This window comes from Ischnura elegans, chromosome 10 (genome assembly GCF_921293095.1).
Source record: "Ischnura elegans chromosome 10, ioIscEleg1.1, whole genome shotgun sequence".
NCBI classification, from domain to species: Eukaryota; Metazoa; Arthropoda; class Insecta; order Odonata; family Coenagrionidae; genus Ischnura; species Ischnura elegans.
In genome coordinates, this window is record NC_060255.1 from 38,249,586 (window position 1) to 38,262,987 (window position 13,402).

The window sequence follows — 13,402 nt, forward strand, 5'->3', positions numbered from 1 at the left end:
TATTTATGTTTGGACTATGTTGTTATCCCCAGTGGGGTAACTATGGGGAGATAGATCCCCACCCCCAAAGTCTCAGGCAAATTTTATTGTATACTGATGTTTTCCTGTTGTGATGATAATCCCAAATTTTAAGTGCCACATGATGTAAAACGTGTTTCCAGGCATGTCATTTTTCAAAAATTTTCCGCCTGGAACCCCCGTTGCCTGTGGGGGCTCCCCAACGCATATTCCTATAGTTATGCCACTGTCTTTCCCTAAAGTAAGATATGCTTCGAGAGGAAAGCGCAAGTCATAGTAGGAAGCAAGCCTGTGTAGCCAGCAGAAGCTAGGGTTTTTGGGTGAACCCTTATTAATCCCAAATGGCGTGAAATTCCTCTCCGAAATACACCCTCCTGTAAAGCAAATACCCTTCCATCCCACCCGAAAAAAATATTCGGTTGCTGCACGAGCTATACGCGAGGTCAGTATTAAAATTATGGAAAAAATGTAAATTAGGAGCTCCACCAATGACCTTATCGATGTCTAAATTTAGCTAAATCTATAATATTCGGATAGCTATCACGAGATAATGAAACTGGTTCAAGGACTGAAGCTTGGCGTTACGAAGACCGTCAATATTCTTCAAGGAGGCTGATCTCCAAAAGAAATGCCACAATATTATTTGTATCACGCTTAACAACAGCGGGTTTTTCTTCAGCGATACGTTGTTTCTTAAACCTAGACCTATAGCTGAAATTGCTGCCGCAAATACAATTTTTTTGCCCGAGAGACTTTCCACGACAGTGCGTCCCTCAGCATGTTCATTCAGAAGTCGATTTCTGCCTTCCCTCAAAAGCTCTCGGTAAATCCTGCACAGTCACTTTCTCCTCTTTCGACGGATTAGTAATCGAATAAGTTATACTAAAAGATATTACTTATGCAACAAAGCATTACGGGCCGTATAACCATCAACTATCGGAATAACGAAAAATAGGTTACGAGAGATCTTAGATATTGATAGTAAGTTATCATCGTATGGATTATTTCATGATTAATTGGAATTTATTGACGCTTGATCATGACGTTTCGTCAGGTTCAAACAAATGACGCACCAATGGCGATTTTTGCGTATTTCCTGTAAATTAATTAAGTTTCTTATATAATTATATTCCAACATTTCAAGTCTTCACATTTCAATTGGATTTCTCAAAAAAAATTATCATATTTTGAGCTGAGTCAATTTGTTTGTGTTCGAAGTGGCCGTCTGGCGAATATACAAATAGGCAAAATAAGGCAACACTGTACAGTTGTCACTCACACCAGTGATAGTCTTTCATGGAGTTAAAAATTGTAGTTTACTGATCGTTACATAGGCTGTGGGAGAAAAAATTTATGCATTTGAAAAAAATCAGTATTCAAATGCAAAAGACGTGCTTTCGGCAAAGGTATGTGATGGTGACTGTGTCAGGAAATCCTGAGGAAGAAATGTTTAGCCATCGTTGACGTCGTCGGATATTGAAGTGATTTTGTAAACCACAGCTCTCAGGGAAAGTTATAAATATTTTGTTAATATACAATATTGACCCTACGTCTGTATTCAAACGAAGTAGCTAATGTCAAGTTCGAGATTTAAGGTTTCTGTGAGGTAACCCTAACTTCCTCATTATGTCCCAGCATGGAAGAGAATTTGAAAAACAAGGTAAATATCATCAGTGGATAATAGTAAATATTAGTGTAATCTTAGTGGAAAGTATTGATTGATGTCCTAACTATGACATAAGGCAGTATGTTTCAAGTGTACGCTATTTTTTCAAGGATTTTCCTACATGGATGGAGTACCAGTTAAAATCAGTGAAAAATATAAGCCCCCGAAGAAGTATAATTTGCCTGTTGGATTTCTGCAGAAATTGCCCACTGAGACTATAACGGAAGAGGTATTTCGTACATATTACTTTTGTGTGACGTTCATTTGCATCAGCAACGCATATGTTATTATATGAATTGCTTCGCGTTTTTATTCTATGTCCTTTATGCCATATGACTTATTTCTATTCATGCTTTTCATTAACAATGTCTTACTCTAGTCGTTGGCATTCAGCTTTAATTTTTCCTTTCATTAAAACAAGTTGAAAGGTATTTAACTTAACTGTTGTAATGTCTACCATCATATGGAAGGTGGTTGCCTTCACTAATTGTATTCCTTGCGGTATCTGTGCATGTTGGCTGCCTCAAATTATTTATGGTGGTAGCATTTAAAATGGGTTTATTAAAGTGTGCATTATATTGTACTTTCAGTATGACTTTCAACTGGAAAGAAGTGTGTTGGAAAAAATCAATCAATGGCGTAAAATAAGGAGTGATGCAATAGAGACTAGGAGGAAAAGAATTGAAGCGGATGAAAAAATCCAGCAGGAAAAAGCAGAGAAATTAAAAGAACTTGCTATCGGGTCACCCACTGCAGCAGATAATTCGGCCGAAGATGCTAATACAACTCAATCCTCAGATAATGTTTGCAAGGCTGATTCCCCAGAAAAGGCCCCTTTAAATTCTGCTGACGTGCCCAGTGCAGATAGTGCTTCTGTTCAACTTTCGGAAGAGGTCATAAATGGCCAAAAATCAGTGGTCTCTGCCCAAGGACGAATGATTCCAGCTCAGTCTAATCAGTATGCAATTCCGAATAGTATTCTTACCCCTACTCCCTATGGACCGTTTATGAACCAGAAAAAAGACTACCAGCAGTCCCCATTCAATTTATCTGATTTTGAAGCTGATACGTCGAGTCCCTTTGACAATATGGAGTTAAAGACAATAAATGATATGGAAGAATTAGCGCATGTGTTACAGCCAATGTCCTCCTCAGTTAAGGCCAAGGATTCTGCTGGTAGCCAACCCCTTCATTTCTCATATTATGCCCCTAATATGCCTGTTCAACCGAGCAGTGCTCAAGTTTCAAATTCTATTTCCTCTGTTCACCAACTAGTTAATTCAGATATGAAGCCAATACCCCAAGTCAATGGTATTACTAGTTACAGTTTATATGGTACTGTTCCTCGAACGCAGATGCAGCCAGGAAGTCAGATGAAAAGTTCTGATTTGCATAATATACCATATGGTGCATTTGATAGCAGAAATTATCCGTATCCTGTGAGTTCTATGCAGAATAGTTCATTTGTCCGAGGAAGTGTTTATGACTATTACTGTGGGCATCCATGGGAACCTAAAACTGCGGTTGTGTCCACAAATGGTATGAGAATTAGTCAGGGTTTCCCAATTAGCAAGGAAAACACATCTGTGTCTGGAAGTAGTAGTGCGACAACTGGTGGCCCATCGTACTCAGGACCTGTGGAAAATATGGACAACAATAATATGTACCCCTTCCCTCCAACTTCATACTTCAATCCGCAAGTAATAGCTTCACATGCAATTATTGACAAGGCGGTGGCCATGACAAGTAGTGAAAGTGGAGGCCTAAGAGCATCCAAAAGTGTTCCTGATATAATGAAAGAATTGGAATCAGAATTGAATAAGCAACCTGCTTTGCAGAGGCGATACAACTGTAATGCCACTCCTACCGGCCAATCCATTCCAAAAGAACTGGAGGTAAGTTGTGTATTCAAGTATTTGACCATATTCTTTTTACCGGTTAGCTGTGGAGATAAGTAACTCAATACCTCCACAGCACAAACGCTCAACAATCACTCGCCGAATCAAATGCGCTCATCTAGTAGCCCTAATAGTACTAGATGAGCAGATTTGATTCGATGGGCGATTGTTGAGCGTTTGTGCTGTGGAGGTATCAAACTGTCTCCCATGTAATAATGCCAAAAATACCCTTATATTTCATTTAGTCTTGATTTAGTTTAGGGAGGACTAAAGGGATGTACATACTCCCAAAAAGTGCTGTTGTTTTACTTTTTGCTGTGGTTCCCATTTTAAAATTACATCTCCTCCCAGTTAAGCAAGTAAATGATAAAAATTAGATCTGAGGTTTCGGTCCCGTTGCTCCACATTAGTTATGGCTTTTGGGTGTTCCTCCACATAGCATTGTCTAAACGTGATGGCAGTTTCTCCAGCCATCCTGCTGGTATCTTCAGCTCAGAAGTATCAATGCATGAACTGACCAATCAGAGCTGACCTACAACACGCAAGCTCCTACACATGAGGGACAATTTTGATGCATCGATACTTCTGGCCTGAAGACGCCAGCAGGATGGCCGGAAGAGCTGTCATCGCCTTTGGACAATGCTACGAGAAGGAATGCTCAAAAGACTTTAATAATGTAAGTTGATCATGCACTAACATAAACTTGAATTCATTTCACATTTCATAGTCAGTGACCATTTTGAATATGGAGTGCCTTATGTATGTATTATATTTTTGTTGCATACCCGAATTTATTTGCCATTCTGATGTAAAGGGATATTCGCGGGAAAAGATGGGAAGGGTTAGGAGAGGGTTAAGGCTGTTTTTACAAAGGGCACGTAATTTCATTGGTTAGAACTGGATTTCTTTCTCAATACGAAGTGCAATTGCACAAGTGCTTCAAAGGAATTATAACAGTGGATATTTTACTATCTTGCATCTATGAATTCCAGCCATTTGCCGCTTAAAATGATGCAATGATAAATGTGCCTTTGTATGTGCTCAAGATTGTGAAATTATGTGTCCCATGTAAAAAAGCCTTTAGGAATAGGGAGGAGGACGGTAACTTGTGATAGAATAAATAATTCTGGGATGAAATTGCACCCATTTTTGAGGTGAGTGAGGGGAGAGGGGTGTTATGATCATAAATATTGAGATTGGTCAGTGCATCATGTAAAAAGTGCCACAGCATTCTGTGCTATTAATTTTAGCCTTAATTTCAATCTCTTTCTTGAATTTGTATTGATTTTGTGATCAGCCTTTTTATTTGTCATCCTTATCTACCTCCTCATTTTTTCACCCTGAATGATGTAAGTCACCATTGGTGGAGAATTGAGGTCACTGATTTGATGGGCAGTTCATATTTTTTTGGGTTTTCTAGGCCATTAGCAATACCTCTCAGCAATAATGTGTTTTAGGTCTGATTACTGTAGACATGTGGCTTTAAGATATTCATTGATTATTTTAAAACATATTTTGTACTGCTGGTGAAATGAAAACTTTCATTGGACAGATTGGGATTTTACAAATTTTTTTGTTGGTGGAGGTTACCCCCTTTGGCCCCCCTCCTTGATCTACCACTGGTCACCATTCTTTTTCTAGTCATCGTCTTGTGAGGGAGTTCATATTTTATGATTAATAGTCTGTCCTGCCTTATTTCTTTCCTTGGGACTACTTGGTGGTTCAGGAAACTCTTGATAACACAAAGTCATTGGGACCAAAAAAAGCAGCAGATTTTGATGATAAATTTCAAGTATTTTTAAAAGTCTCTCACAAGGTTACTTTGTTTTTTCTATCGTCATCTTTATTTATGGAATCTAATAAACATAATTGGATTTTACTTCAGAAAGTATTCTTCAATAAATGATTTTGCAGTAGATAAATAAAATATGTATTTGACCTTATATTAAGTAACCTACGAGTTGTTTGGATTTCGGTGTAGTTTCGAATTGTAAACAAGTATGTAATACTTTTTTCTATTTTATTTAATAAATATAATTGCAGAACCCATGGTCACTACAAAAAATAAATCGGACCAAAGAAGGTTCAATCCTGTTTAATAAAAAATGATAACACCCAGCCCGAGGTTGAAAATTTTTGTAAGTTCAGAGTTGATACCAAGGCAGCATTGTGGCTGAACCCATCCTACCCTATTCTTATAAACACTCGCATGCTGGCTGCCTTGCCATGGCATGCTAGAAAATACCCAGGAGGGATACTATGATTTATGCTGCTATACAATTATTTTCAAGTGAAAGGGACCATATTTCAAATTAAATTGCAATGATAGGATCGTAAATTTCATCCAGCCACAATTGACCTGCAGAAATCTTGCATTAGGTCCTGGGGAAATCTATTCCATTGTTTGTTTATATTCTTCATTTTTTGTTCCCCCTATTCCTTGTTGACTATCCACATAATCACCTGACCCAAACTTTTTTCTTATTTCCTTTTTGAGTGATGTATCTTCTTTCACTTCTGTAATGACCTTATTATTTCTTATCTCATTCAAACATTAAACCTTCTATATATTGAGATTAAAAATCCTATCTCTTTCTATCTTTCACCTAATTGTTTCTCATTGCATTCACACATTTAACCTTCACTATATTTCCCTGTAGCCAGATTTTAAATCCTGTTTTTTTTCCATGCTTCACATCTATTGAGTGGACTGAGAAGCATTTTGACTCTGGGGGTTTGCTTCAAAAGTGAAGAATCTACATGTCCTCTGTATTTCTTTCTTACCCATCACTTTGAAAGGGGTTAGGAAGTAGGGAAGGAATGAGGTCGGTCACTCAGTCCCGAAATCGTAGTTTTATCATAGCTATCACAACCAAAAGTTGGGTGGGGGTAGAAGGAGGAGGAGGGAGGTAATTAGGTACTTTACGGCCTCTACCCATGTGTGGCTTTTCATTTCTGGGCGTGAAGAGCACCTATATTGCCCACAGCTCTTGGATACCTACTTATCATGTACTCCTGGAACCGGGGAAAATTACTTCCGTTTCATCCATAAATCTGCCACCAAGGGGTTGTTTAGGATTTTACCACAGGGGTTCCAATAGTGCTAATGGGTGGTGTATGTTTAGTCTCTTATATGAATGATAACAAAGTAATTGTGAAGTATTGAGGGTGTAAGAGTTGACTATCTATGGTGTAGGTCATGGTACTACTAATCAAAGCAGGTTGTTCCTGTGACCAAAATGAGGCTTACTCTGTGCATGTCACTGAAGTAAAATGTGTGCAAAAGGTGAAGAAAAATGTAAATAAAGAAACAAATATGTGGACGACTTGACTGTTAGCACTGAAGTTGTAAATGGAAGCCCAGGTTATTTAGCTTGTAATAAGTTTCTGGAATGGTGTTAGGGTATATATGTACAATCTAAGGTATGGTTATATGAAATTATGAAAACTTTCGTGGTCCATATGTTGTCAATCTATAAAACTGATGGGTCCTTAGACTTAAACATTAGTCCTCAAAGGGTCCCCAGCTAAGGGGATGGAACATTGACTTTTAAGCCACAAGATGTGGGTTAGGCCAAAAGTTTTGTTAACTGGCAATATGATTACATATATATAAAAGGGGATGTCTGTTTGTCTGTCCGCTATGTATTTCAACACAGCTTCACAGAACGCGGCCAAAGTTTGTGGATAGGTGCATCTCATGCTCCCGAACCCCATAGTGCTACTTTCGGTTGGGTACTTTATGTCATTTTCTCATTACTGTCTGTTACTCACATCATACAACTTCTGTGGTTGGACATCCTACCAGTTATATACACCTCTTGACATGCTGAAGAGAAAATATTAAAATCCTTTGTGAATCCAAGTTTCCTACTTGTCTGGGTTCTATCCTTCCCAAGCACTGCAGATCGGCATGCTAGTAAGATATATACATATATGTGTAATATGTAATGGAAGTAGTTGCTTGCTAGTAATTACGTATTTGAGGTGCAGCATTTCTGATGTGTGGGTGATCTCAGTATCTCTTGTTGCAGTGAGTATACTAACCTTATATATCATTATTCAAGCATTGCTAACTCTTGTAAAATGCTGTGGTACAATGATTCAGTTTATTCCTTCCTTGCAAAAATTTCCCTTCAACAATTTCCATTTACCAGCCACATTCCGAGTACATAGTTACAAAAAATACAAAGTCTTTAAATAATTCAGATAGCTATTGTGTCCTGGAAGTTATGGAAATCAAAATTTTGAGCAAGTGTTTTTATATTCTGTGCTGCATGTGTTTAAATGGTGGTACATATCACTCTTTTCATGTTATGAGACTTGATGTTTACCTAATCATAAGTTACAATGGCTAATTATTACTATGCTACGGCTCACACGAACAAATAGAGTAAGTCCTCATCATCGTCATTTAAATTTAGGTCTTTTGAGTCTTCCTTAACATGCTCACTGGTGAGCTGAATCTCCTTTCCTGGGTCCACACTGCAGTGGGACCCACCAGTTGGTTATGGTTGTCCTCCATAGTGCGTGGTGTCTCCCACCATTGGGTAATACATAGGCTCATCATTTAGCCACTGTGTAGTGGTGGTGCCTCTCTTGGATGCATTCTGGCAAAGAGAGCGGGTAAAGGGGAAGTGGAGAAACATGGGGCAGATACTGTTTGGGCCCACTGAAGCTAGGGACTATGGGTAGAAGCCTTTTATGTAGAGGCCCTAACAGTACAGTGCCTCAAGAATGTGGCACGGTACTGGTAGGGACTCTGGGCTGCTAATTTCTAGGGTTTCACAACTTGAGCGTCAGACAGGCCTGTGTCAGTCAAAGCCTCTTGGAAATGCCACCTGGGTGACACCAATGCCATTTTTTTCAACTTTAATTATGAAGCTTCATTCTGAAGTGAGGGTGTGGGATAGTGTGACACTTAGAATGTGTGCGTTTCACCCAAAATTGCTTGCCGACAGGTTTTCTCTGTTCATAAGTGTTAGGCTAAGTTGCGGATAGTCAATCACTTTGCATGGCTCTCACCTTCCAATCTATCCACATAGAATACCATGTATAGTTTATATATACATATGTATATATATTATAGAAGTTTTATGTCTCTGACTCTCATTTTGATAAATGATGATGACCATAAAATGAAGAAAAATAGTGAATTTGCTGTAACATTTGAAGTTGGGTGTGACCCATTAGTGGTCACTCAACAGCAAACGTGTTAATGGTTAGTTCCTTTTACTATGCATAATGCTTTTTGATTCTTTGTATTAAAATTTGTAATTTCATTTGCAGAATTGGAGCCCTTGGCCTACTCTTGATAGTCCTGACAATTCTCCTCATTCTCCTCCGGGTGTTTCATTATCTAAGCCTGATTCTGGAAATTCCAAGGAAGCCAGTTCAAAATACACATCTTCATTGCCAAATCCATTCCATGAACTTACCCCTAGTGCCCAAAGATTGGTTGAGCATATAAGCGAAATGGGTTTTTCCCTTGCTAGGGTTGCTCGAGCCTGTCAGATGTTTGGAGAAGATGATAAGAAAGTAGGTGGTCTTCAAGTATTTGAGATTTAATTTTAATTTTTGCACATTCTGACAATAGTATTTTGTTTCAGATTGTTGAATTCCTGTTGCAAGTCCAGTCTTTGGAAGAAAAATGCTATCCCGGTGATCTCGTTGAACAATCTCTCATATCAAGTAACTACAATGAAGAGGAATGTGTGAATTACTTGAAATTAGTGGCCCAGTTAAAGGATTTAGGATTTTCGGAGAGTCAGGTCATCCAAGCTCTCAAAATAACTGAAAATGATGGTGATAAGGCCTTGGATTATTTAGTTTCCTAGCAAGAATATGTCTAGTCAAAAATGGTGATATCATCAGATGTCCTACTTACAACCATATTTATTATACACGAAATGTTTTATAACATCACTTAATAAATGCTTATATTCAATGCCTTTCACTTGTGTGTTAACAAGGGAAATTTGTAACAATGTGATATTGAAAGTAACTGAAAGAAGCATGTACAGCTTTTAAAATAGATTTTTGTGATAAAGTTTCTACTTATTGCTTTACTCGTTTTACATTTTGTATTCATTATATTGGTTTTATGTTGAAATTTATCACGTCTTTATTGCTCATAAATGCATTTGTGTATGTCTGAGAGGCAGAAGAGGTGGGAAAGTAAACCAAATATGTCAGTACATGTTCAATTATCAGTGGATTGGACTACCTAGATGACAATAGATTTTCCAGCATCTTATCTGATGCTTAATGGGAAAATCTTGAGCCATCCTTTTCACTAAGGAAGAGTTGTATTTAAATTATTTTAATAAAGCAGGCAATTGAAAGCAAAATATTCATTCAATTACCTTGGGAAAAGTAACATACAGTGGAACCTCGTTAAAGCGAGTACGGGCTATAGCGACACCCCCGCTATTACGAGAGATAGCCGATGCACCGTCAATTGACCCTATAATAAGCGTGTTAAAAAATTCGTTTTTACGAGACCCTTTCGGTGTTGGCTCTCGCCACAGCGAGGGTTTCACCGCCGGAAGACTTTCATCAAGACTCCTTAACCTCTGTAACTGCTAGCGATCTGTTAGAAATGAAGTTAATGGTGTGCTTAGTCTCAAATTTATGTGGTAAACTGTCGTTCGATAAATATAATGATTGACGAAACAATGCTTTGCATGATTTTTATTTAGTGCGGCGCTTATAAATTGTTTGAATAGTTAGTCGTTATTTGAGTAAGGAAATTTAGTGATGCAAAAAAACATCGCCTTTCGTCTGGATTTATGCTTACGTTTATCGGATAGATGTTTATCTGTCACCACACCACTTCTGTTCCTGTATATCTGTTCGCAACAGGTGTATTGGCTATTATTTGCTCCACCTCCGGTAAAGCGACAATTCGCTATAGCGAGTGTTTATTAGTGCACCGTGGGGTGTCGTTATATTGAGGTTGCACTGTACTTTCAACCAAAATACATGGGGGGAAGACCTAAGAAATTTTCTAAAGACTATGTTATACTAAAAAGTTGTTAGTTTTCCATGGAGGTGAATTTTTTTATGAAATTTTTCATGAAAAGTCGTAATGATGATGGAAAACTCTGCTGTTAAAATGCTGACAGCCATGGACCACATCCACCTGTATGAAAGCTGGAGATATTTTGCATGAAACATTTTAATTTCCTATTCCATGAGTTTGTGATCACTTATGTTGTTGATATCTTTATCTCATTCACAGGAGATGGTACATGACAGTTCTGCTCCGTAATAATCTTAAAACCTTTTTCTGCCAGACCATTATGAATGGGGTATGCAGAAACTGCCATGACTGTTTTCAGGAAGTTTGATAGATTTTAGATTCTTTATTATGTTTAGTGCTTGGTTTTATTTGATTGATCTGGATTTTTGCCTAATTCTGGCGATATGTTTGGGATTTTAAATTTTGGAAGAATTATTAAGGTGTGATAGTTTTAAGAAAATATAAAAATGAAAATTTAATTACTTTATGTCAAAAATTGGGCTGATAAATAGGCCTATGGCTTTGAATCAAATCAGCCCCGAAGATGAGAACGGATTCCGTTTTTCAAATGGTGGGAAACTTGAGAAGCCTTCGTGGACACTTAACACAAGGAATACTTGTGAGAATTTTGGCCTGAAGTGTATTCCCATAGTGAACGAGGGTCAAAATATAGGGTGCTAGCAGTAAAAGGGTTGCGAGGGCTGGTCTTTTGTGCGTAAAGATATACATAATATGGTAATACACGTAGTGTCAAAATTGGGCTGGCAAATAATTTTTTTTAAATCGAAGCTATAAGGTCACATTTTATGTGCTTTCAAACCACAAAAATCATATGTGCTTCATTTTCATGTATCACTTCCGGATAAATTTAGTGTTATGTGTACATATATATAACAGACTTTTCCAGTCTATTTTATGTAAAAGTTTCTGGTGAATCATGTAATTAATAGGTCCTCAATGCATATTGCACTGATATCATGCACAATGGGATACCTTGTACTCTAGAAATGAATTAGTCCATGATCTCTTCAAAAAATGATGCTTAAATTGAATTATATTTAAATAAAAGGCACTTGTAAACCTTCTACTGATTGGCTAATTAGCCAAAGATAATGTGGGAACCAGGGGCCTAAATGCAGTCGCAAAAACAAATTCTGTACAGCATCTGTGAAAGTGTTGGAGGTAAAGGGCATAACCCAAATGTTCCCTTTTGTTTTACTCAAGTGTAGCAGGACTAGCCATGTTGATAACTTTACGGAGTCATCCGAAACGCACATATTGTGCAAAAACTCCACAGAAAAATTCATTTTCCTTGACCGGGATTCCCCAATTTCCAGTCAGGTGCTTTAGCCAGTTATGCTACCAAGGCATTATTTTCCACTGTGGAAATTTGAGGACTATACCGGAGAAGCTGGTATGGACTGCTGAGCATATGATGCGACAGGCAGTCCAAATTGTGCGCACATCGCCACAGCCGGAGAGCTCAAATTTCGAACACACTGAGATGTTTGCTCACGACTAATTTAAGATTTCCACACAGGAGAATGACGCCTCAGTGGCTTAATCGGCTATCACACCTGACCGGAATTCGGGGAATCCGAGATCGAATCCTGGTCAAGGTGAATGATTTTTTTCTCTGTGAATTTTTTGCAGTCCGCTGCTGTATTTCATGAATATTTCAAAAGTTTTTACATGAGCACGGTACCTCAGAGATTGAATGCCAGCATTGGGGGAAAACTGAGGCGGCCAGACAAGCAGTCACCCTACGCTGAATACTATTTCCCCTTGGGAAAATACTTTGCAGGCCTTTGTACATTCTACCACCCCCCTGTTTCCCTTTCTTTCTTAAGGGCTAGTTCTGGATGGCCAAGACGGAGAGCTGACTGCTGGGATAGCAAGGGGAATGACTGCAAATTGCCGACTCCTTAATCAGGGTACCTCCAAACGTGAACTCAGCCACCAAAAGGGCCCGAACAGGAAGAGTTTGGATTTTGCATTCTCTTGCAAGACTTAAGTGGGAACCTCCTTGACTTGAACATCCGTCTGCACTAATAAACTCCTTCATGTTATTCTTCCATGCCTCCCTATCTATTTCCTAAGCATGAAAATTGAGCAGTAAGGGTAAGAGGGGTCAACCATATCTTACCCCTTGGCTTACCCTTATTCTCTGAAAGCTAGCTTCTCTTTCTTTGCCTCTTCCAACAATTTCCTTTGGTTGCCCACCATACCAAAACTTTACTTACTCCAACTCCTCTTCCTCAATCTCACCTTTCCCACCATCCTGAATGCAGCTTATTTTAATCCATTTTTCTCAGGGTCCATGATTCCATGAATTGCAACTCCCTAACACACCTTGTTGTCCTTCCTTAGTGATCTCTCAGAGTGTTCCTGCCTTTAAATGTCTCCTGTATGAAAACTTATCTCTTCCTGATTTAGTTTTCCAGCATACTACCAAAGGGCCTACCAGGATAAAATGGTGAAATTGGACCAAAGGAAACCAGACTGGTAACAGCAAGTAGAGAATAAAAAAATATGCTTTCCACCAATTGTTTACCCTCTACGGAGGTAGAGTATACTATTCTTGCTCGTCAACATAAAAACAATTAAGATATCGATATCTCCTCTACACAAGCACTCCGCAATCGCCCATCAAATCAAATCCGCTCATTTAGGAGCCCAACAATATGAATACGCTCAGCTGGCAGGAGTCGGCCCTTAAATGCTCACATCCAGTTCTCCAAGCTTCGTAGGCGAGTGTTTGTGTTCCGGCTATTGCCAGCTGAGCACATGCATATT

The 13,402-nt window shown here is 38.5% G+C and overlaps 1 protein-coding gene across 1 annotated transcript; it reads left to right on the forward strand.

The window, feature by feature from the left end:
• Nucleotides 1-946: 946 nt before the first annotated feature.
• Nucleotides 947-9,650, forward strand: LOC124166725 (ubiquitin-associated protein 1). The gene is made up of 5 exons (XM_046544388.1): nucleotides 947-1,678; nucleotides 1,795-1,913; nucleotides 2,275-3,579; nucleotides 8,872-9,120; nucleotides 9,192-9,650. Exons 1-5 carry the CDS (start codon nucleotides 1,645-1,647, stop codon nucleotides 9,417-9,419), a joined length of 1,935 nt encoding a protein of 644 aa, XP_046400344.1. The 5' UTR covers nucleotides 947-1,644; the 3' UTR covers nucleotides 9,420-9,650.
• The last annotated feature ends 3,752 nt before the right edge of the window (nucleotides 9,651-13,402 follow it).

Bases quoted from the DNA above. Each gene is read 5' to 3' on its own strand.
- LOC124166725 (XM_046544388.1), top strand. From the start codon at position 1,645: ATGTCCCAGCATGGAAGAGAATTTGAAAAACAAG. The intron at 3,580-8,871 runs GTAAGTTGTGTA...TTTCATTTGCAG, and splicing joins CCATTCCAAAAGAACTGGAG to AATTGGAGCCCTTGGCCTAC. The intron at 9,121-9,191 runs GTAGGTGGTCTT...ATTTTGTTTCAG, and splicing joins TTGGAGAAGATGATAAGAAA to ATTGTTGAATTCCTGTTGCA.